The sequence below is a fragment of the Salvelinus sp. IW2-2015 genome, linkage group LG36 (genome assembly GCF_002910315.2).
Source record: "Salvelinus sp. IW2-2015 linkage group LG36, ASM291031v2, whole genome shotgun sequence".
NCBI classification, from domain to species: Eukaryota; Metazoa; Chordata; class Actinopteri; order Salmoniformes; family Salmonidae; genus Salvelinus; species Salvelinus sp. IW2-2015.
The window spans coordinates 16975365-17000906 of record NC_036875.1 but is presented as its reverse complement, the minus strand read 5'-3'; the positions used below and the strand labels follow the sequence as shown (position 1 = coordinate 17000906).

The 25542-nt window shown below is 45.1% G+C and overlaps 1 protein-coding gene across 1 annotated transcript in view; it reads left to right on the top strand.

Annotated features, from left to right (window-relative positions):
* Positions 1 to 25542, top strand: part of dgkh (diacylglycerol kinase, eta) — a 74580-nt gene that overhangs the window by 28697 nt on the left and 20341 nt on the right. Inside the window, exons 5-10 of the mRNA XM_070437527.1 lie at positions 5542 to 5646; positions 13055 to 13187; positions 19254 to 19360; positions 20852 to 20977; positions 21169 to 21271; positions 23896 to 24058. Coding sequence (XP_070293628.1) covers positions 5542 to 5646; positions 13055 to 13187; positions 19254 to 19360; positions 20852 to 20977; positions 21169 to 21271; positions 23896 to 24058 — 737 coding nt within the window. The remainder of the gene's footprint in view (positions 1 to 5541; positions 5647 to 13054; positions 13188 to 19253; positions 19361 to 20851; positions 20978 to 21168; positions 21272 to 23895; positions 24059 to 25542) is intronic.

The following is a 25542-nucleotide window of genomic DNA, read 5'->3' as shown; positions in this document are numbered from 1 at the left end:
ATTGGGAGGAGAGAGGGATTGGCTCGCGAGGCGACGAGCAAGGGATTGGCAGAAGGGGAGAGAGGGATTGGAAGGGGAGAGAGGATGGGGAGGGAGAGGGGCATTGGCAGGCGAGCGGAGAAAGGGATTGGGAGGGGAGACGAGGAGATTGGAGGGAGAGTAGGGGGAATATGGCCCCAGGAGGGACGAACACGCAACAAAGGAGTATTGGGCAGGGAGAGAGGAGTTCGGAAACAATAGCCACGAGGGGAGCGGAGAGGGGAGAGGGAGTGGAGGGGGGAGAAAAGATGGGAGAGAAAGAGAAGGGATTGGGGCAGTGGGGGACGGTGGACAGGAGAGGAACAGAGGGGATGGAGGTGAGGGAGCAGAGACAGAAGGGTGGTGAAGGTGGAGTAGGATTGGGACGGGATTGAGCAGACGAACGAGGGTTGGAGAGACGCAAGGATTGGGAGTGGGCAAAGGGATGGAGGAGAGAGGATGTGGGAGGGGACGAGAGGGGGTGATTGCGGGAGGAGCGGTTGCGAAAGGATTGGGGGGAGAGAAAGGGATCTGGGGCAGGTGAGATGGGGATGTGTTTTGGGACAGCGGTATTCACTCTGCTCTCCTCCCCTTTGGGGAATGTCGCAAATGCCTGAACCCCTGGGGTGCATTTAATTAAGGAGGGCTTCTTCACCTTGTGTGGTATGTGTCTGTTGGGTGCGAGAGCCGTGACCGTAGAGAGCAGTGCCGCCCTCCATGTGACAGTGGTGTAGTGGCTGTTTGTTCCCAAGCGCTGAGGGATTGCTGGCAGTGAGGGGAGACACCACAACACCCACACACACACACAACACACACACACACGACCACACACACACCACACACCGAAGAGGGGAGAGACCAGGCTTCCACCATTCAGGCACGACGCGCCAACACACTCTCTCCTCAGATGGTAGAGAAAGAGTGAGAGAAGAGTGGCGCGGTAAAGTGCATAGCAGCGATGAGCTTTCAGACCACAGTTAGTGTTAATGAATACAAGCAGTTTCATCTGATCTTGTCGTCTGTCTCCAAGTCTCTGTCCTGTCCTGTGTGTCTTCGAGTTGAAAAGCTTGTGATGGTCTGTGCCAGGTGGTTTGTGCCTGGGACTGGGACAGCATGATATAGGAGCGATGGGAACAGCAGATATAGGGGATGGACAGCCATGATATAGGGGATGGGACCAGCGGTGATATAGGGATGGGACAGACGTGATATAGGGATGGACAGCGTGATAATAGGGGAGGTGAGGACAGCGTGTATGGAGTGGGACAGCGTCGTATTAGGGAGTGGGACCAGCGTCGAGATAGGAGTGGACAGCGTGACTATGGGGAGTGGGACCGCTACTAGGAGTCGGGACAGCGTGATATAGGGAGTGGGACAGCGTGATAGAGGGAGTGTGACTAGAGGGAGTGGGACAGCGCTGATTAGGGAGTGGGACAGCGTGATAGACGGAAGTGGGACAGCGTGATAGAGGCGAGTGGGGACAGCGTGATAGAGGGAGTGGGACAGCGTGGCTAGAGGAGTGGACAGCGCGCGATAAGAGGAAGTGCGACAGCGCGATAGAGGGAGTGGGGACAGCGCGGATTATAGGCGGCGTGTCGACGAGCGGTGACGTAGTATGAGTGGAGTGGGACAGCGTGATATAGAGGGATGTGGGACAACGCGTGATATCAGGGGGCTGAGCTGGGACATCGTAGCAGTAGTAGGGAATGGGACAGCGTCGAAGTGTATACGGGAGTGCGGACAGCGTGATAGAGTGGATGGACAGCGCTCTGAATAGACTGTGAGTTGCGGACAGCGATCGATAGAGTGAGTGGGACAAGCGTGATAGAGGAGTCGGGACAAGCCTGCATAAGGGAGCTGGGACAGCCCTGATAGAGGATGGGACAGCCTGACTAGAGGAGTGGGACAGCCCCTGATAGAGGGCGGTGGACAGCCGTGATAGAGGGGTGCGGACAGCTGATAGAGGGCGGTGGGACAGCGTGAAGAGGGGGTGGACAGTGTCGAGGTGAGGTTAAGAGGCGGGTGGGACAGCGTATAAGGGAGTGGGACAGCGTGATATAGGGAGTGGGACAGCGTGATAGAGGGGTGGGACAGCCGTGATATAGGGAGTGGGACAGCGTGACTATAGGAGCTGGGACGCGTGATATAGGGAGTGGGACAGCGTGATATAGGGAGTGGGAACAGCCGTGCCTAGAGGGCGAGTGGGACACTGCTAGAGTGGAGTGGGACAGCGCTAGCTTGAGATGCGATGGGACAGCGTGCTAGAGGGAGTGGGACAGCGTGCTAGAGGGAGGGGACCAGCGTGCTAGAGGAGTGGGACACGTGCTAGAGGGAAGTTGGGACAGCGTGCTAGAGGGATGGACAGCTGTCTAGGGAACTGATATCAGGAGTGGGACAGCCTGCTAAGGGAGTGGGACAGCCTGCACTAAGGGAGTGGACAGCGTGCTAGAGGATGTGGACAGCGTGCTAGAGGGAGTGGGACAGCGTGCTAGAGGGAGTGGGACAGCGTGCTTAGAGGGGGAGCTCGGGACAGCGTGCTAGAGGAGTGGACAGGCTCGATAGAGGGAGTGGACACGCTGACTAAGGCGAGATGGGACAGCTGCTAGAGGGAGTGGGACCCGACAGCTTGCTAGAGGGAGTGGACAGCGGCTAAGGGAGTGGGACACGCTGCTAGAGGGAGTGGGACAGCTGCTAGAGGGACGAGTGGGACAGCGTGCTAGAGGAGTGGACAGCGTGCTAGAGGGAGTGGGACAGCGGGTCGCTGTAGAGGGAGTGGGACAGCGTGCATATAGGGGGCAGTGGGACATGCCTAGAGGGAGTGGAAGCTGAAGTATAGGAGTGGGACAGCGTGCTAGAGGGAGTGGCCGACAGCGTGATAGAGGGGAGATCCGGACAGGGATGACAGCGTGCAGAGGAAAGCTGAGACCAGGCGTGCAGTGGTCATTAGAGGGAGTGGACCAGCGTGACTAGAGGGAGTGGGACAGCGTGCTAGACGCGCGCTGCCGACCAGCGTCCGCCGCCTGAGAGGCCATGTTGGGGCAGCGTGCTAGCGAGCGTGGAGCTTGGACATTGACGGATCCCCAGACGGCCGTGGCGTCTGCGACAGTAGAGGCAGTGGCGACAGCCGTGCTAGAGGAGTGGACACGGCCGTGCCTAGAGGGAGTGGGACAGCGTGCTAGAGCGGAGTTGGACCAGCGGTGCTAGAGGCGACTGGGACAGCTGCGGCGGATAGAGGAGCTGTCACAAGGACGTGCATAGAGGACGTAGGGACACAAGATGACTAGTTTGCAGAGTGATCTCCTCTCTCTTTCCTTCGGATAGACTCCGGCATCACACTCCTGCTCAATTGCTCCCTTAACCATCGCCACACACCTCAACACTCCTCATCTGCCCTTTGACCTAAGCCTGAGGTGGCTCATCAGGGAACTTCTCTCCCTCAAGAGTTTCCAGTGCTATTTATAGAAACACACTCCAGTTTCCCTAGGCAACCATCCTTCATCCCCTACAAGCACACACACGCGCACACACACACTCTCTCTCTATGTAACCCTGCAGCATCAGGTCACTCTAATCCTAGAGAAAGAAGGGGTCGATTGCAGGGAACAGGCAGAACGTAGCGCAGTGCTACACATTACCACCGGATTTCTTAAAGTGCAACTAACGGGAGATAACATGCAAACTTGCATGCAACGAAAAACCCACAAGAATAAATCAGCAGATTAGTTCACCTCTAGTTGTTACCAGAGATACTGTATATAATGACGAGATGGTCTTGTCTCCACTCTAACAATGGGAGGCGTTGTCCCAAAGGCGGGAAGGCTTGTTCTGCTTGGTCTAATTAGCCAGCTATATCTAACAAGACACACACCACACACACACACACACCCACACACACCGCAACACACACAGAGTGGTCAGTGAGGTTAGTGTGTGACGTGCACAGGTGTTTCTTTTATCCGTCAGACAGACAGAGAGCCGCCGTGTGGAGCTGTTTGTCTGTCTGTGGACACATCCGTTCTTTTATCACGACATGATTTATTCATCCACAACAACACCATTACAACGCACAACGGCAACAGTCACATCGCAGGGAAAAGCAGTTGGATCTGCTCTGAACCCGTGAAGCTGTAACTGTCCATGTCTCCTAATGGAGAAGACAATATGGCTGACAAATGGCATCAGTCTTATTCTTTTACATGTCATCATGCATTATAGTTACTGTAGATTTCTTGCAGAAAATACTGCTCTAGTACAATGGTGTGAGTGTGTGAGTGTGTGAGTGAGTGTGTGTGTGTGTGTGGTGTGTGTGAGCTAACGGCTATGTTTCCACTCCTGGTAATGGGCTCAGAGCTTCAGATGCTGCTGGTCCACAGGGCAGACAGACCTGGACACAGCTGCTGAGATGCAGGGAGGGAGGGATGGATAGCACAGGGAGGGAGGGATGGATAGCACAGGGAAGGAGGGATGGATAGCACAGGGAGGGAGGGATGAGTGTGGGTGGGCACTGTGACAGAGACTGGGTAATTATCAGGTGAAAATATACAAATAGATCTAAATTGGTGTATGCGTGCATTTGTGGGTGTATGCATGTGCGCTTTGTTAGAAGGCGTTTTAGTGTGTTGTGTGGCACTTTTTGGGGGTTGGAGGTTTTTTGTTGCAGTGTTTGTGTGTGCGTGTGTGTTACGGTCATCTTTATTAGAAAGTGTTTGTGTGTGTTGCTGCGTGTTGCTGTGTGGACCCCCTGCCTCGAGTCTCCCAGCACTGAATCCTTGTCAGCCGTGTTAACACCCCCTCTATCGCTACCTAAAAGGACAACAGCGAGAGGAAGAGGGGGATAGAGAGAGGAGAGAAAATGGTTAGGGATAAAAGATAGGAGAGGATATAGAGAAGACTGAGAGAGAGAAGAGAAAGAAATAAGGCAGAGGGAGAAAAGAAGAGAGGAGGGAGAGATAGAGAAGCGATAGAAGATAAGACTGAGTGATGAATAAGTGATGAATGTTGAAAGGGTTGTGTCTGTAATGTCTTTCTGTCTGTCTGTCTGTCTACTGGGAGCCTCTCCCTCCCTCCCTCCCTCAGCCTGGAGAGAGAGGGAAAGAGAGGAGGAGGAGGGGGCGATGGGCTCTCGGCCTTTACCAAGGCACTCCGCCTGTCACCTCGCCTCAGACTCAAAACAGAGGGAGTGTGAGCGGGCAGACAGAGAGAGAGAGAAGGGAGGGGGGATAAGTGATAAGGGAAAGAGTGAGGACATGTTTGAGGGGGCTGAGAAAGAGAGAGAGACAGGGCAAGCTAGCGCAAGGAAATGTTGCGGGGAAAAGGAACGAGAGCGAGGCAGATCGTGAGCGCCTAAGAGAAAGAGGGAGAGAAAGCGAGGGAGGGGGCTTGTCCTCACTCCCCTCTTAAAGACGGAGAGCGGATCTCCCGCCGGCTCAGAGGCTAGGCAGAGGAGACGTCCGTACACTCATCATCCTTGTCTCTCCATCTCTCTATCCATCTATCCATCCATCCATCCATCTATCCATCCAGGTGATCACTCCATTCCGCAGGCTCATCCTCTGCGCGGAGAACAGGAAAGAGATGGAGGACTGGATCAGCTCGCTGAAGTCCGTCCAGTCCAGAGAGCATTACGAGGTAAGACCCGATCCATTCCCTGTTCTCTATAGCAACAGATCCACTGCCTGTGTGAGAGCGAGAGAGAAAGAGGGAGAGAATAAGAGGGGAGGCATGGAGAGAGGGGGAAGCAGATAATTGGGAAAAGGAGAGGAGATGGAATGGGAAGGAGAGAGGTGGTATGCAGGGTGTTGCAGAAAACAATAGATCTTTGATCTGAGCATTGGTTTACCGTGGAGGCTTATGATGATGTCAGTTTCTGCTGTTTAGATGGCAGTTATTTTGCTGTTATATATTGTTGTAATATTGCTATGTTTCTATTGTTTATTTTGGAGATGTGTGTGAGTGGCAGGGTAGTGTAGTGCAGGGTAGCACAGAGTAGTGTAGTGCAGGGTAGCACAGGGTAGTGTAGTGCAGGGTAGCACAGAGTAGTGTAGTGCAGGGTAGCACAGGGTAGTGCAGCATAGTGCAGGGTAGTGTACTCAGTCGGTCCCGTGCTCTGTAGCGTGCTGTGGACTGGAACATCTATTTCACCCACTAAGGGTGGTCGTGGCTGCCCAGCTCACAGGAGGCATACACACATGCACACGCACGTACACAAACAGTGTTGTATATACAGGCAGGCTTAACAGGTTTTTACCAGCTAGTGTCTGTCTCCTCTCTCCTTACTCTCTGTGTGTCGTCCCTTACAGAAAAAACACATGATTTCACATGTTAAATTTCTACATGTTTTGCAATCATGTGAAATCATGTGAAACCATGTGGTTTTTAGAACACTTCACGTGATGATATTTAACATGAAGTTTCACATGTGGATTTTCATTTGGTCACATAACCTTTCACATCTGAAACCATGTGGCTTTGGAACACTTCACACGTGATGATGTTTCAAAATGTTGTTTCACATATGGCTATATTTCACATGAGATTTCACAGGTGATGCCCTGCAAACAAAAATGTGTCATTTGGATGTCCCCGACACCTCCCACAATTATAGGGTTTACAATTTACATATTTGACACACTTTGACATACACTAAATGACCAAAAGTATGTGGACACCTGCTCGATCGAACATCTCATTCCAAAATCATGGGCATTAATATGGAGTTGGTCCACCCTTTGCTGCAGCCTCCACTTTTCTATGAAGGCTTTCCACTAGATGTTTGAACATTGCTTCGGGGACTTGCTTCCATTCAGCCACAAGACCATTAGTGAGGTCGGGCACTGATAATGGGCAATTAGACCTGGCTCGCAGTCGCCATTCCAATTCATGTCAAAGTTGTTCGATGGGGTTGAGGTCAGGGCACTGTGCAGGCCAGTCAAGTTCTTCCACACCGATCTCAACAAACCATGAAATGGTGACAAACCATGAAACCAACTTTGTGCACGGGGGCCTTGTCATGCTGAACAGGAAAGGGCCTTCCCCAAACTGTTGCCACAAAGTTGGAAGCACAGAATCGTCTAGAATGTCATTGTATTCTGTAGCATTAAGATTTCCCTTCACTGTAACTAAGGGACCTAGACCGAACCATGAAAAACAGCCCCAGACCATTATTCCTCCTCCACCAAACTTTACAGTTGGAACTATGCATTGGGGCAGGTAGCATTAAGTCCAATTGCGGAGAGCTTTACACCACTCCAGCCAATGCTTGACATTGCGCATGGTCATCTTAGGCTTGTGTGCGGCTCCTCGGCCATGGAAACTCATTTCATGAAGCGCCCGACGAACAGTTATTGTGCTGACGTTGCTTCACTCGGGAGTGAGTGTTGCAAACGAGGACAGACGGTTTTTACACACTACATGCCTTCAGCACTCAGCAATCCCATTCTGTGAGCTTATGTGGCTTACCACTTCGTGGCTGAGCTGTTGTTGCTCCTAAACATTTCCACTTCACAATAACATGACTTACAGTTGACCGGGGCAGCTCTATCAGGGCAGAAATTTGATGAACTGACTTGTTGAAAAGGTGGCATCCTATGACGGTGCCACGTTGAAAGTCACTCTTCAGTAAGGCCATTCTACTGYTAATGTTTGTCTATGGAGATTGCATGGCGGTGTGCTTGATTTTATACACCTGTCAGCAACGGTTGTGGCTGAAATAGCCAAATCCACTAATTGGAAGGGGTGTCCACATTCTCTTGTGTGTGTATATATATATATATATATATATATAGTGTACATGATTACATTGTTTATGTTTATTTATATAGTCATTATTATTCAACATGTCCTCACCTGCGATTTGAAGTCATAACCTGTTGGTTTACGGCATTCCAATATTCCTGCTACGCCACCATGTCTGTGTCAATAACACATTTCACCTTTATTCCTACACTTTGGACTTCAAAGTAAATCTCAGCTTTGTTACAAATACACTCAAGAAAAGCTATTATATTAATCACAGTGATTCAGGAGTAACATTAACACGGTGCATTCGGAAAGTATTCAGACCCCTTGACTTTTTCCACATTTTGATACGTTACAGCCTTATTCTAAAATTGTTTTAAATAMWTTTTTTCTCTCATCAATCTACACACAATACACCATAATGACAAATGATACATTTTTGCAAATAAAAAAAATTATACCTTATTTATATAAGTATTCAGACCCTTTGCAATGAGACTCGAAATTGAGCTCAGGTGCATCCTGTTTCCATTGATCATCCTTGAGATGTTTCTACAACTTGATTTAGATTAAATTGATTGGACATGATTTGGAGAGGCACACACCTGTCTATATAAGGTCCCACAGTTGACAGTGCATGTCAAAGCAAAAACCAAGTTATGAGGTTGAAGGAATTGTCCGTAGAGCTCCGAGACAGGATTGTGTCGAGGCACAGATCTGGGGAAGGGTACCAAAACATTTCTGTAGCATTGAGGGTCCCCAAGAACACAGTGGCCTCCATCATTTTTAAATGGAAGAAGTTTGGCACCACCAAGATTCTTCCTAGAGCTGGCTGCCTGGCCAAACTGAGCAATCGGGGGAGAAGGGCCTTGGTCAGGGAGGTGACTAAGAACCCGATGGTCACTGACAGAGCTCCAGAGTTCCTCTGTGGAGATGGGAGAACCTTCCAGAAGGACAGCCATCTCTGCAGCACTCCACCAATCAGGCCTTTATGGTAGAGTGGCCAGACGGAAGCGAATCCTCAGTAAAAGGCATATGACAGCCCGCTTGCTGTTTGCCTACAGGCACCTAAAGGACTCTCAGACCATGAGAAACACAATTCTCTGGTCTGATGAAACAAAGATTGAACTCTTTGGTCTGAATGCCAAGCGTCACATCTGGAGGAAACCTGGCACCATCGTTACGATGAAGCATGGTGGTGCAAGCATCATGCTGGGGGGATGTTTTTCAGCGGCAGGGACTGGGAGACTAGTCAGGATCGAGGGAAAGATGAACGGAGAAAAGTACAGAGAGATCCTTGATGAAAACCTGCTCCAGAGCGCTCTGGACCTCAGACTGGGGCAAAGGTTCACCTTCCAACAGGACAACGACCCTAAGCACACAGCCAAGACAACGCAGGAGGGGCTTCGGGACAAGTCTCTGAATGTCCTTGAGTGGCTCAGCCAGAGCCCGGACTTGAACCCGATCRAACATCTCTGGAGAGACCTGAAAATAGCTGTGTAGTGACTCTCCCMATCCAACCTGACAGAGCTTGAGAGGATCTGTAAAGAAGAATGGGAGAAACTCCCCAAATACAGGTGTGCCAAGCTTGACGCGTCATACCCAAGAAGACTCGATGCTGTAATTGCTGCCAAAGGTGCTTCAACAAAGTACTGTAAAGGGTCTGAATACTTGATTTATTTTTATTGTTGATTTTTTTTTTATTGTTAATAATTTTGCTAAAATATCTGAAAACCTGTTTTTGCTTTGTCWWTATGGGGTATTGTGTTCAGATTGATAAGGAAAGAAAACTATTTCATCCATTTTAGAATAAGGCTGTAACGTAACAAAATGTGGAAAACGTCAAAGGGTCTGAATACTTTCCGAATGCACTGTATACCCCACAAACATTAGACAACTACACAGGAAACCCTCAAATTTCTGAAATAAGTCATCAATGATGATAGAATAGTCAGATTAACCTAAGAGCAAATATGTATAGGTAATATAGGTAATGAATAGGTAATGGTAATGAATGGTAATGTATAGGTAATGAATCTGTAGAGCACTTTGTGGCGCAGCAGAAAGATCAGCGTACCCCAAATCCAGAGGTTGAGAGCTCAAATCCCAGGTGGGGTCATATGGAAAATTCAGCACTACGTGACCATGTCAAATATAATTGTATTGATTACAGATGTTTACACTATTTTATCTGAACAGCGTACCACTTACCTTAAACCTCCATACCATTTAATTACTTTCCTGACAAATAAACACTTGTGAAATGTGCATTTTCACATGTGCAATCACACTTTTGTGATATCACATTTTCACATGTGAAATAGCTGTTTTCACATGTGGAGCTGAAATATCCACGTGTGAAAACAAGAGACGTGAGGTCAGTTAGTTGTTCACGTGAAACCATATGTTCACCTGTATTAAAATGTGTAGTTTCACATGTGAAATGTGCAGTTTCACATGTGAAAACCTTCACGTGAAAAACCTTCACATGTGAAAACCTTCATGTGAAAATCGAATTTGCGGTTTTACATGTGAAAAACGTTCAAATGTCACCTGTAGTTTCATGGTTCCACATGTTGAAACTTCTTCATCTCCATCTTGTCACATTTGTTTCACTAGATGATGTTTTCACATATGCAGTTTCATATTAGTACATGTTCCTTTTACATGTTGACACATGTTATCACATTAACTTCACATAAAATYACGTGCTCACATGAGATTACATGAAACGTGATCACATGTCAAATTCATGTGTTTTTTTCCCGTGAAAAACACACAACAGCCGTATCCTCTCTAACGAACCAATTCATGTTATTACAACAGAACAATAAGAGTGGCTCTTTGATATTCATGCTTAAAAACAATCATTGTAAAATCTCAACTTAACAAACATCAAGATGATTATAACAGCATTGCCGTCTAGAAATGATCCTTTTGAAATGTTTTGCCGTGACAAACATATTACTGTTGATAGTGGTTGACTGCAATGCTTGTCTCCAGGTAGATAAAGAATATACGGTAGAGTGCCAGCACTGCATATTAATGCCTTTGATTTGGGAATGAAAGATGATATAAGATTGTTTCCATCTCTGCCCCCTCTCCTCTCCTCTCCTCTGCAATGCAGTAGCACTCCAGAGCAATAGAGTAGAGCTACAGATTCAGAAAACTATACTCCCATGTTGGAACCACCGGTTACAATTCTAATAGGGGGGGAAGGATAGATGGTATGTTTGTCTGTGTGGTATGAATCCAAAAGCTTATGTTAAATGGATAATGGGACATTTTGGTAATGAAGTGCTTTTTCTAGTTACCCAAAGTCAGATAATATCTCTGTGTGCAGTTTGAATGTAGTTTCTGAGCCATTGCTAAATGATTGTCTCCAGGAACAACTAGCTAGCTCCTCTCAAAAGCAGGGAAAAATCCTTCTAACTACTCTAGAGGTTGACCATTTCTAGTCTTACAAAGCTGCTATCAAGTAGTTGCCAAAATGTCACACTATCCCTTTAGGTAAAGATTTTGTTTATTGAATTATGGTTAAAGCTTTCTTCTAATCTACATTGTAAAAGTATGAAATGATTGTATAAAGTACAGTTAAAGAATGTCAAATTAAGTCAATGTTTGCAAATGTTTGTGTAAAATGCTTGTGTATAGGCTCTGTTTTGCTCACCCCAAAGAGAACTGAGCTGTGCAAAAACATCGTACAGTGTACACTGCAGTGCAATTCGTGGAAAGCAATTTGTAACTTTTCTTTAACTATGTCTTTGAGAAATATTTGTTTCAGTAAATGGTGTGAAAATGCGTTGCACGCAATTCAAATGAAAATCTAATTTTATTTATTACATGCGCCCGAATACAGCAGGTTTAGAACTTACAGTGAAATGCTTACTTACAAGCCCATAACCAACAATGCAGTTTTAAGAAAAATAAGAGTTAAGAAAAATATTGACTAAATAAACTAAAGTAAAAAACTAAAGATGAACAATAACGAGGCTATATACAGGGGGTACCGGTACCGAGTCAATGTGTGGGGGTACAGGTTAGTCCAGGTCATTGAGGTAATATGTCAGTACCAGTCAAAAGTTTGGATACACCTACTCATTCCAGGGTTTTTCTTTATTTTTTACTATTTTCTACATTGTAGAAACTATTTTCTACACACGAGACATCAAAACTATGAAATAACACATGGAATCATGTAGTAACAAAAAAAGTGTTAAATAAATCMAAATATATTTTAGATTTGAGGTTCTTCAAAGTAGCCACCCTTTGCCTTGATGACAGCTTTGCACGCTCTTGGCATTCTCTCAACCAGCTTCGTGAGGAATGCTTTTCCAACAGTCTTGATGGAGTTCTGTTGGGGCGGTATGCAAATTGGAGTGGGTCYASGGTKTCTRGGATGATGGTGTTGATGTGAGCCATGACCAGCCTTTCAAAGCACTTCATGGCTACAGATGTGAGTGCTACGGGTCGGTAGTCATTTAGGCACAGGGACTATGGTGGTCTGCTTGAAACATGTAGGTATTACAGACTTGGCCAGGGACAGGTTGAAAATGTCAGTGAAGACACTTGCCAGTTGGTCAGCGCATGCTCGGAGTACACGTCCTGGTAATCCGTCTGGCCCTGTAAATGTAAATGTTGGTAAATGTTGACCTGTTTAAAGGTCTTGCTCACATCGGCTACGGCGAACGTGATCACACAGTCGTCCGGAAAAATTGKTGCTATCATGCATGCTTCAGTGTTGCTTGCCTCGAAGCAAGTAATTTTAGCAATTACATTTACTTTTAATACTTAAGTATATTTAGAACCAAATGCTTTTTGACTTTTACTCAAGTAGTATTTTACTGGGTGACTTTAATTTTTACTTGAGTAACTTTCTATTAAGGTATCTATACTTTTACTCAGTTATCACAATTAGGTACTTTTTACACCACTGTTAACTAATTTACCGCATGGTGATGTTACCATGGAAGGCCAAAACTCTATGCTAAAACAGGCTGAAATTTCAGGCGGTCTTTTCAAACAGCTCTTACACTAAAAGGGCATTATCATAATTTCCACAATTTCACAGTATTATTCCAACCTCATAGTGTAGAAATATCTACAAAACACAGGAAATCACGTTGTTGACTGCACTATGCCTTTAAGGTATTTTGTGCCATTTTGTCTTCCAAATGTTATGGTTATTTCTCTCAGTCTGTGTTTTTTAACATGAGCAAAATGGAGCCTAATGTGTAAAGTCTAGTGCCTGAATGTGTATCCTGGTGTTGCCAACCTGATTTAACCTCTCGTTTGYCAGACAGCACAGTTTAATGTGGAACATTTCTCAGGGATGCACAACTGGTATGCCTGCTCCCATGCACGCCCCACCTTCTGTAACGTCTGTAGAGACAGCCTCTCTGGCGTCACTTCCCACGGCCTGTCCTGCGAAGGTAAGATTCTCTCACACACACACATCTCTGTTTTATCTCTCCTAACACCTCTCCTCCTCAACTATCTGTCCATCCCTCCTCCCACGTCTCTCCATCTACTCATTCATGGACCAGCGAGAAGCATGCTACTGCTCTGTGTTTGCCTTAGTGCTGTGTGTCCCTCTTGGGCTGTGGTAGTTTCAATCAGTCCTGGACAGGTGGAGGGGAGTGGAGATATAAGACTGGGGAATAATACAATGGGGAATAGGACTTACTTACTTATTCCTCTTCCCTCCCTGTGGAGTATAAAGTCGCAACAAGCCCACACCATCCAGAGAATAGGTCTATAAGTAGGGCAGGGCTGGGGGCAGTTCAATTTAAGTATCCATTCAATACTACTTTATGCTTTGTTTCCCTCCGGATCGATTATGTATAGTATAGTAGGGCAGAGCTGTGCAGGAGCTGAATGATAGGGGATTGGTGTATTCGCTGGAGAAATAAGTTGTGGGTTGAGAAGAGCGTACAATTTGTCCTAGATGTTGTAGTGTCCTCTTTGCTGGCTAGCCTACTGTGAGAGGCTAATGATAACCCATTAATTGCTCTGAAATAAAGGGCTTCCTCCTTGAAGCATGGCCTCAAAAGGCTGTGTATGGGTGTGATTGTGTGCCGCTTGCCATCCTTTGTGTGTGTGATTGTGGTTGGTGCTGTTTTGTGCTTGTTGTGTGTGTGTGTGTGTGGGTGTGTGTTGCCAGGTGTAGCGTGTTGGGGTAATCTGTGGCCCACGCTGTGTGGGTGTGGTGGCGTGTGGATGTGGATCATAGACTGCTCCATACACGTAACCCTAGCATATTTTCTATCTCTCCCATCTGCAGTCTTTCTTACATGTAACCTTAGCTGTTACTGGTTCGAGATTTATGTGGAAGGTTAGCACTCAGGATCACAAACACCATATCACACACACAGACACACCACACACGCACTTTGCAGGATGGAGTGGTGAAACGCTCTATTTTTAGGGCTTAATTGTATATTAGAGTCGATGGTTCAACTCATTATTGTCAGATTCATTATGGATTGTCTGTTTCACTCACAGGCTCCTTATATGAAAACCAGGAAAAGTGGTCTTCAATAAATATTCAGTACTGTATAAAAATGGTTGGTGGGTATTACTTTTCACTTTACAGCTTAGTGTGGATAGTATTTGAGAAGCAGTCTCAAACACAGGGAAGATTCCTCAACATATGCATTAATACAGTGGCAGTTGCGCTCATTCACACTCTTTTCTATCTAAACTTCATGTGCTGCATTTGACACTTGTTAGGTATGAATCATTAGATACAGTACCAGTCAAAACGTTTTGACACTTCTACTCATTCAAGATTTTCTTTATTTTTACAAAATTATTTTACATTGTAGAACATAATTAGTGAAGACATCAAAAACTATGAAATAACCACATAGGCATCAAAGCTTATACAAATAAAGTGTTAAAAATAAATCAAAACATTATTTTAATTTCTTCAAAGTAACCACCCTTTGCCCTAATGACAGCTTTGCGCACTCTGGCATTCTCTCAACCAGCTTTCTGAGGAATGCTTTCCAAACAGTCTTGAAGGAGTTCCCATATATGCTGAGCACTTGATGGCCTGCTTTGTCCTTCACTCTGCGCGTCCACTTTCATCCAAAAACCATCTTCAATTGGATTGCAGTTAGGTGTTGTGGAGGCCAGGATCTGATGAGCATTCCATCCACACTCTCCTTGTCAAATAGAACCCTTAACACAAGCCTGGAGTGTGTTTTGGGCCATGTCCTGTTGTGAAAAATAATAATAGTCTCAAGCGCAAACGCGATGGCGATGGGCGTATCGCTGCAGAAAGCTGAGTAGCCATGTCTGGTTAAGTGTGCCTTCGAAATTCTAAATAATCATGTACTGTGTCACCAGCTAAAGCACTCACCACCGCACATCTGTAACGAACTAATCGGGGATTGAAGGAGAAGAGGCCCTAAGGTGCCAGCGTGGTAAGTATTCATAATACATTATAGTAAAAATATGAGAACACTCTAACAAAAATATCAACAGCGGCTAACGAAACGAAATCAGTTCTGTAAGGTGACTGAATACACTAAACGAAAATAATCAACCCAACAACTCAACGGAAAAAAATGGCTACCTAACACTATCGGCGTTTTCAATCAGAGACAACATAGAAGCTGCCTCTGAAGTGCAGACACCCATCACACGGCTGTCACAAAGAGCATGAGCAGTAAGAACAAGATCTTTTACAGATAGTGAGACAACCGAACATAGAACCTCAAGTACTACCGGCCAAAACAAATACAACGACCCGACATATGAACCAACCAAACTCACTGACCGGAAACCAAATAAAAAAGGATCTCTACGTTCAGGGCCTGAACACCATCACCCCACCTACTTTCCATGCTTCACGGTGGGACACCACCTACTCTGCTTTATCCTTCTTCACAATGACGAAGACGTTGAACCGAATCATCCGCAAATCTTGGACTCATGCAGACAAAGGACAGATTTCCACTGGTCTAATGTCCTTTTCGCTCATGTTCTTGACCCCAAGCAAGTGTCTATTTTCTGATTGGTGTCCCTTTAGTGGTGGTTTCTTTGCACGCCAATTCGACCATGAAGGCCTGATCATGCCAGGTCTCCTCTGAAAATAATGACGTTAACTCTGTGAAGCATTTATTTGGGCTGCAATTTGAGGTTTAGTTAACTCTAATGAACTTATCCTCTGCAGCAGAGGTAACTCTGGGTCTTCCTTTCCTGTGGCGGTCCTCATGAGAGCCAGTTTCATCATRGCGCTTGATGGTTTTTGCGACTGCACTTGAAGAAACTTTCAAAGTTCTTTCCATAATATGGACTTGGTCTTTTACCAAATAGGCCTATCTTCTGTATAACACCCCTACCTTGTCACAACACAACTGATTGGCTCAAACGCATTAAGAAGGAAAGAAATTCCACAAATTAACTTTTAACAAGGCACACCTGTTAATTAAAATGCATTCCAGGTGACTACCTCATGAAGCTGGCTGAGAGAATGCCAAGAGTGTGCAAAGCTGTCATCAAGGCAAAGGGTGGCTACTTTGAAGAACCTCAAATCTAAAATATATTTTGATTTGTTTCACACTTTTTTTGTTACTACATGATTCCATGTGTGTTATTTCATAGTTTTGATGTCTTATCTATTATTCTACAATGTAGAAAATAAAGAAAAACCCTTGAATGAGTAGGTGTGTCCAAACTTTTGACTGGTACTGTATATATAACATTTATTTTACCATTAACGTAAATTAAAAACAAATTCTTATTTACAATGCCTCCTGTGGGGCAGGGGGCAGGGATTAAAAGACAAGACGGACAACATAGACAGAACACACTTGGCAACAGCACAGATACATAATTTTACGTTGACATTTTASTAATTTAGCAGATGCTCTTATCCAGAGCAACTTACAGGAGCAATGCCACCATGATACACGAAGAGAGACCTATGGCAATAGCACAACATTGCACACACATTAACAAGGGCAGACAACAGCACAAGGGATATTTCATCTGTTAGGGAGAAGAACATATTGAGTCATAATATTCAGAGGCTGTGTGTGTGTGGCCGTCAGACAGTCTAATAAAGGGTGTCTCTCTCTCCCTCTCCGCCTCAGTCCTTGATTAGAGGGTTAAGATAAAAATCCAAAATGGAACTGGCTTCCAGGTCCAGATTTGAATTTGCCTTGTCTAGGGTATCGGATCATTAGCTTCTTGTGATTCATTCTGATTGCATTGTTGTGGCTTCATGGAAGAACGCTTTTGTAAAGAACATTGCTTTCACTATTTTTGTCTCCTTTTTGGGACATTGGACCATGTGCTGATCTCTATATTTCAACTGATAATGCAACACCTACTGTACAGACACAGCTTGATGTGTGTGTGTATGTGTGTGTGTGTGAGAGAGATTCTTAAGTGGTGAGAACAGCTAGACAGACGGTTTCACAGCAATCAGAGCTGCTTATGTTTTACTTCGATTTCCTGCACAGGACGATCGATAGGAATTGATGTATGTGTCACACACACACCTCCCCAACCATCCTCTGGCTACAAACAGACTGAAACCAGGAAGACGATCTCTCTCAAAACAAACATCTCGTATCCGTCTGCAATCAATGTTTCTCTAATCTAACTCTAAATGCATTTAGTAGAACATTTCACGACTTGAAGAGAACACAATGTTTATCACAGTCTGCCAATGACAAGTGGTGACACTGGCCAATTAGTCTCGGTGTGTGTTTGTGTGTCCGCACGTGCCTGCATGGGTGCATGTGTTTGCATCTGCGTGTTGTTTCTATAGTGGAACTTTCCAAGTCCAGTTATTTTATGGTTGGCTGATAAGTGCCTCCTCATCTATAATGAATATACATACACTGAACAAGAATATAAATGCAACATATTCAAAGATTTCACTGAGTTACAGTTCATATAAGGAAATCAGTCATTTGAAATGAATTCATTAGGCCCTAATCTATGGATTTCATTCTGTTGGTCACAGATCTTTTTTTTTTTTTTAAAGGTAGGGCCGTGGATCAGAAAACCAGTCAGTATCATATGCCACACCTGTCAGGTGGATGGATTATCTTGGCAAAGGAGAAATGTTCACTAACAGGGATGTAAACAAATTTGTGAAAAACATTTGAGAGAAATAAGCTTCTTGCCACATGGAGCATTTCTGGGATCTTTTATTTCAGCTCATGAAACATGGGACCAACACTTGACATGTTATGTTTATATATCTTTTCAGTATCCATTATGGGCTTTCTCCACTAACTGTGGTGACGAGATATAAAGTATTCAGTCTACATTTAGCAGACCGCTCTTATACAAAGCCACGCACAATAAGTGCCTTACAGGCTGGCCCTCATTTATAGACTGTATGCATAGATGTATAGTATTGTGGTGGCAGAATTTGGAGTTTTCCACAACAGTATGTTACATAGTCCCTCTCTTACTCAGGTTCCTCTCATGCATACAGAATTGGGTTTCACAGTTCACATTGTTTTGAGCAGCCGGTAGGCTCGTGACAGGGATACAGGCGGTATATTCCGTGCCTCTGACACTTGCATTCCCTGTGATGTGAGTGGTGATCTATTTTGATGCAGTGGTTCCTAAAATGTGCATTATTTTGGTGTGCGGTAACAATAGGTACTCTCTGGTACCTAATTCAAAACTAATTCAAACACAATTGTACAAGCCTATGCTTGTCAAACCCCTAAAAAATTGCTTCATAGGCTATTACTGTATAATTACCATTTTACCTCATAAAAATCGGGCAATTTCAGTAGGGTACAATTAAGTGCTACCATGATACTGTACGGCAGGGCGGCAGGTAGCCTGGCGGTTGGGCCAGTAACCGAAAGGTCGCTGGTTTGAATACCCGAGCAGACAAGGTGAAAAATCTGTCGATGTGCCCTTGAGCAAAGCACCTAACCCCAGTTTGATCCGGGGGCATCTTCCTACTCTGGCTGACCCTGTAAAACATTTCACTGTAATTATCCGGTGTATATGACATTAAAACATCATTGTCGTTGTGTGAACCTGCTGGTATTGCCAGGGTGATTTAGAGCTATGGCTGTAATACTGTAATCCTCCAGGACATTAGAGGGCTATAGGCATATGGAGCTGTATGTAAGGGCTCACACGCAAGCACACAGGCACAAAGGGCTGGGGCTAGAATTAAGATTGGCTCTGGTCCTCTTTCTGTTAAACACACAGGCAGATATGGCAAAATGACCAAATGACAGAGAGAGCAAGCTTAGGATGGGGCTCAGTCACTGGACAGTCCCTGCTCTCGTTGTGCATTTTGAGACACACTCGTCAGGCAGGGTTAGAACTGGGGACTGAAGCACATTTTCACCAAACACCTCTCCTCTGTCTGTTTATACACCATTCTGGTAAACCCATTCTCATCAACCTCTCTCACTGTGGTGTTGAACATGATGCTCTATGTTGTTGCTATTGTTGACCAGACTAACGAGGTGTGTTTGTTGTTTGCGTTTGTTTTCCAGTGTGTAAATTCAAAGCTCACAAGCGGTGTGCCGTCAGGGCCACCAACAACTGCAAATGGACCACACTGGCCTCCATAGGGAAAGACATCATCGAAGACGAGGATGGGGTGAGTGTGTGGGTGTGTATTCATGTACAGTTCCTTCGGAAAGCATTCAGACCCCTTGTCTTTTTCCACATTATGTTACGTTACATCCTTATTCTAAAATGTATTCAATTGTTTCCCCCCCCCCCTCATCAATCTACACACAATACCCCATAATGACAAATCAAAAACTGAAATATACATTTACATAAGTATTCAGACCCTTTACTAAGGACTTTGTTGAAGCACCTTTGGTAGCAATTACAGCATTGAGTCTTCTTGGGTATGACGCTACAAGCTTGGCACACCTGCATCTGGGGAGTTTCTCACATTCTTCTATGCAGATCCTCTCAAGCTCTGTCAGGTTGGATGGGGAACGTTGCTGCACAGCTATTTTCAGGTCTCTCCAGAGATGTTCGATCAGGTTGAAGTCCGGGCTCTGGCTGGGCCACTCAAGGACATGCAGAGACTTGTCCCGAAGCCACTCCTGCGTTGTCTTGGCTGTGTGTTTAGGGTCGTTGTCCTGTTGGAAGGTGAACCTTTACCCCAGTCTGAAGTCCTGATTGCTCTGGAGCAGGTTTTTATCAAGGATCTCTCTGTACTTTGCTCTGTTCATCTGTCCCTTGATCCTGACTAGTCTCCCAGTCCCTGCCGCTGAAAAACATCCCCACAGCATGATGCTGCCACCACCATGCTTCAACGTAGGGATGTTGCCAGGTTTCCTCCAGACGTGACGCTTGGCATTCAGGCCAAAGAGTTCAATCTTGGTTTCATCAGACCAGAGAATCTTGTTTCTCATGGTCTGAGAGTCCTTTAGGTGTCTTTTGGCAAACACCAGGCGGGCTGTAATGTGCCTTTTACTGAGGAGTGGCTTCAGTCTGGCCACTCTACCGTAAAGGGCTGATTGGTGGAGTGTTGCAGAGATGGTTGTCCTTCCGGAAGGTTCTCCCATCTCCACAGAGGAACTCTAAAGCTCTGTCAGAGTGACCATCGGGTTCTTGCTCACCTCCCTGACCAAGGCCCTTCTCCCCAGATTGCTCAATTTGGCCGGGCGGCCTTGGTGGTTCCAAACTTCTTCCATTTAAGAATGGTACCCTCCCCCAGATCTGTGCTTCGACACGATCCTGTCTCGGAGCTCTACTGACAATTCTTTTGACCTTATGGCTTGGTTTTTGCTCTGTCGTGCACTATTAACCGTGGGACCTTATATAGACAGGTATGTGACTTTCCAAACGTATTTCTGTTTTTTAGTTGTAAGAAATTTGCAAACATTTCTAAAAACCTGTTTTCGCTTTGTCATTATGGGGTATTTTGTGTAGATTGCTGAGGATTTAACAAAATGTGGAAAAAGGGGTCTGAATACTTTTCGAAGGCACTGTATATCTGTGTGTGTGTCCTTGTGTACATACTTGTGTGTGTCAGCAACAGATGGCACGAGAAGGTAGAAAATAGAATAATATAGTTCTACCCCTGATAAACGTTGTACCTGACTGACTCTCTCCTTCTGTCCTGTAGATTGCCATGCCTCACCAGTGGCTGGAGGGGAACCTGCCTGTTAGTGCCAAGTGTGCCGTGTGTGACAAGACCTGTGGCAGCGTGCTCCGACTGCAGGACTGGCGCTGCCTCTGGTGCAAAGCCATGGTGAGTGTGTGTGTAATGGTGTGTGTGTTGTTGTGTGTGTGTGTGTGTGTTGTGGTGTGTGTGTGTGTGTGTGTGTGTGTGTGTGTGTGTGTGTGTGTGTGTGTGTGTGTGTGTGTGTGTGTGTGTGTGGTGTGTGTGTGTGTGTGTGTGTGTGTGTGTGTTCTAACACAAACTCTGTGTTTTTTTCGCAGGTACACACAGCTTGTATGGACTTGTACCCCAGGAAATGTCCCCTGGGCCAGTGTAAAGTCTCCATCATCCCTCCTACTGCTCTCAACAGCATCGACTCGGATGGTACACACATACACACACATAAACATACACACACACACACTTCATTACTACGGGCCATATTGCATTACACACCTTCTTGGAAAGGCTTACAGAATAGTGTAGTCACATAGGATGTCTCTACACCCAAATGGAGAATGAGAGTTCTCAATGACAATCCTTTTTCTTCAATAAAACATGTATTACTGACCGGTGGAAAGTGGAGTGAATTGCAGTGCAGATCAATGTTATAAAGGAGTCACCTCATTGGCTTTGCTAATTTCCTCTCAGATTGACCTGGGGATGATTAAAACAGAGAGAAATTAATCATTCTCCAGACATACACACACACACACACACACACACAAATACATATACATCCCAGCGTTTTATTCATTAGGGAGCATAATGGAAATAATTGTTTAATGTTTTGCTGAGGAAATAAGCATTTCTAATAGGATAAGTCCAGGTAGTCCCTTCCTGTTTCAGTCCCCTTTCTTCCCTTTGGTTCCAAATGAACACAACCCATATTATGGTGCTGTATAAAGCAGTATCATGTGATGGAAACTATGGAAGAGGAATGTAAATATGAGTGTTTTCACTCTAATACTAATATCACCTTCTGGTGTGGAATTTATACACTCTCGTTTGCTCCCACCAGTGTGTATGTGTGCGTGCGTGTGCGTGTGTGCGCGCGTGTCAGGAAATTGTGCGTGGGTATTGTATTGACGGGTGTATAAAATAGATATTTCAGGCAGGTGCACACACACACACTAACACAGAGTCGTTCTGAGGGTGATCATATTGACTAACTTGGAAAGGTGTGGAAGAAGAAAGGAGGATCAAAAGAATAAAGAGATGATTGGATGAGAAATGAGATGAGTTTGAGCTACAAAAATCTCTACTTGCCCCTCTACTCCCCCTCTATCTCCCACTATCTCTGTTCCCGCCCCTCTATCTCTGTTCCCGCCCCTCCATCTCCCTCTATCTCTGTTCCCGCTCCTATAGCTCCCTCTCTCTGTTCCCGCCCCTCTATCTCCTTCTCTCTGTTCCCGCTCCTATAGCTCCCTCGCTCTGTTCCCGCCCCTCTCTCCCCCTCTATCTCTGCCCCTCCCCCTCTGTCTCCCCATATATCCCCATGTCTCCCTCCCTTCTCTCACCATGACTTCCCCTCTCCCTCTTTTCCTCTCCTCTTTCTTCCAAATATCTTCCTCTCCCTCTCTTCAATGTCTTCAACCCCTCCCCCCTCCACATGCCAGGATTTGCCCTCGCCCCAGTGCAGGCTTGAGAGGGCTCTAATCTAATTGGCTGCTAGCTGACTGTGGCACGTGCTGAAACGTTGTGACTTTCCTCCCCCTCTCCTCTCCCATCTCTGCTCCGCCGCTGCCAAGATTAGAGAGAGAGAGAGAAGGTGGGAAAGAGAGAGAGGGATAGAAAGATGGAATGAGAAGAGAGGCAAAATGAGAAGGGTAAAATAATGATAGAGAGAGAAGAGAAGCAAAGAGATGTGGAGGATGGAGAGAGCAAAAGACAAAATGAGGGGGATAGAGAGAGGGAGAAAGGAATGACAGAAAGAGAGTGAAGGAAGAGAAAATGAGAGTGTGGATGGCAGCACCCCTGGGGACTGTCACCATCCGCCCCCTCGCAAGCACGCGCACGCACGCACACACAGACACATACACACATACATACATACATACATACATACATACATACATACATACATACACTACATAACATACATACATTACATACATACAGAACATCACTCACTCAGAACTTAAAGCCTTTTCACACAGAGTAATGTTGACACATAGGCGGCGTATCAATCTGCCATATGATGAATCCTATAAACGCACAGGCTCGTTGTCCACAGTGTGTCTCCTGCTTAGAATGTGTGCTAATACCGCACATGCCACACACAACTGCACAGCCTGACTCAGTACTGTGACACACACACGCACACACACACACACACGCACACACACACACTTTGATGCCTCAATGATGTTGCAGTGTGTGGGTGTTATGATACAGTAGTTAATGGGTGATCCAGTACAGCAGATAGCAGAATCTCTCTTTCTTTTCATCTCTTCATCTTCCCACATCCCTTCTATTAGTCACTGTGACACGGCTCAGAGTCTGGACATTGTTAATACATTTTGGATTAACCAGTGTATTTGACAGTGATAAACAACGCGATGAATGTGGTAGAGATGAACAATTATACATGTAATTGCTCCTGTCCTATCTACAGTGTATCACCATCTACAATAGTTCATCTACAATAGATCAGATCACGTCTGCATTTTATTTACTACTATAATTGGCTAGTACTCTTACTATTTGAGCACAGATTCATTAATCTATCCATTCATTAATCCATTCAGTCATTCAATCCTTCATTCATGGAGCGGCAGATAGCCTAGTGGTTAGAGCGTTGGACTAGTATCCGGAAGGTTGCAAGATCGAATCCCCGAGCTGACAAGGTCGAAATCTGTTGTTCTGCCCCTGAACAAGGCAGTTAACCCACTGTGCCGTCATTGAAAATAAGAATTTGTTCTTAACTGACTTGCCTAGTTAAATAAAACTCACTTCTTCATCCATTCATTCATGTAATCACAGTTTTTTGGTGTATTTGTGTTCAGGCTTCTGGAAGGCCACCTGTCCCCCGTCCTGCGCCAGTCCTCTACTGGTCTTTGTCAACTCCAAGAGTGGAGACAACCAAGGGGTTAAATTCCTACGACGTTTCAAGCAGCTCCTCAACCCTGCTCAGGTGTTTGACCTGGTCAATGGCGGACCACATCTAGGGTGAGTCGGCTTGGCTACTGGAAACCATATGGCATCGCTAGTAGAAACAGTGTTCCCACGCATAATACAGCGACAAATCTTAAGGTTTACAAATGAAAGCAAGTTTTGAAATTATTATGTTTTAGTCAAATATTATATCTGTTTCTTGCAGGTCAATTTGCAGTCGATAAATGGTTTGTAATTTTGATCCAGCCTGATTCACTGACTGAACATCTTGTCAAAKAAATCACATTTATTTTGGGAGATCGTCAGAAAGAACTTCTAAATTCAAGACAGGAGATACAAAATCAGTCAGAAGATAATAGAACACATTACTTTTAGTTACTTTTTTCTCAACTTGTTTCTATTACTTTTTAGTACGTCAAGCAAACTTACAGAGACGGTAGCTAGCTAGCCAGCTAGCTTTGTATCCATGGATTGTGCTCCTTACATGGTTTAGTACCAGCGAAACACCAACATCCTGGAGTCGCCTCTTCACTGTTGACGTTGAGACTGGTGTTTTGCTGGTACTATTTATTGAAGCTGCAAGTGGAGGACTTGTGAGGCATCTGTTTCTCAAACTAGACACTCTAATGTACTTGTCCTCTTGCTCAGTTGTGCACCAGGGCCTCCCACACCTCTTTCTATTCTGGTTAGRGCCAGTTTGCGCTGTTCTGTGAAGGGAGTTGTACACAGAGCTGTACGAGATCTGCAGTTTATTGGCAATTTATCGCATGGAATAGCCTTCATTTCTCAGAACAAGAAYAGACTGACGAGTTTCAGAAGAAGGTTTTTTGTTTCTGGCAATTTTGAGCCTAAAATCGAACCTACAAATGCTGATGCTCCAGATACTCAACTCAATCCCAGAACAACAGCAAAGGACCTTGTGAAGATGCTGGAGGAAACAGGTACAAAGTACCTATATCCACAGTAAAACGAGTCCTATATAACGAGTCCTATATTGACATAACCTGAAGCCACTGCTCCAAAACCGTCATAAAAAAGCCAGACTATGGTTTGCAACTGCACATGGGGAAAAAGATCATACTTTTTGGAGAAATGTCATCTGGTCTGATGAAACAAAAATAKAACTATTTGAGCTGTTCTTGACATAATATGGACTTGSTCTGTTACCAAATARGGCTATSTTCTGTATCCCACCCCTACCTTGTCAAAACACAACTAATTGACTCAAAAGCATGAAGGAAAGAAATTCCACAAATTAACTTTTAACAAGGCACACCTGTTAATTGAAATGCATTCCAGGTGACTACCTCATGAAGCTGGTTGAGAGAATGCCAAGCGTGTGCAAAGCTGTCAAGGCAAAGGGTGGCTACTTTGAAGAATCTCAAATATAAAATATATTTTGATTCGTTTAACACTTTTTTGGTTACTACATGATTCCATATGTGTTATTTCATAGTTTTGATGTCTTCACTATTATTCTTCAATGTAGAAAATAGTAAAAATAAAGAAAAACCATTGAATGAGTAGGTGTGTCCAAA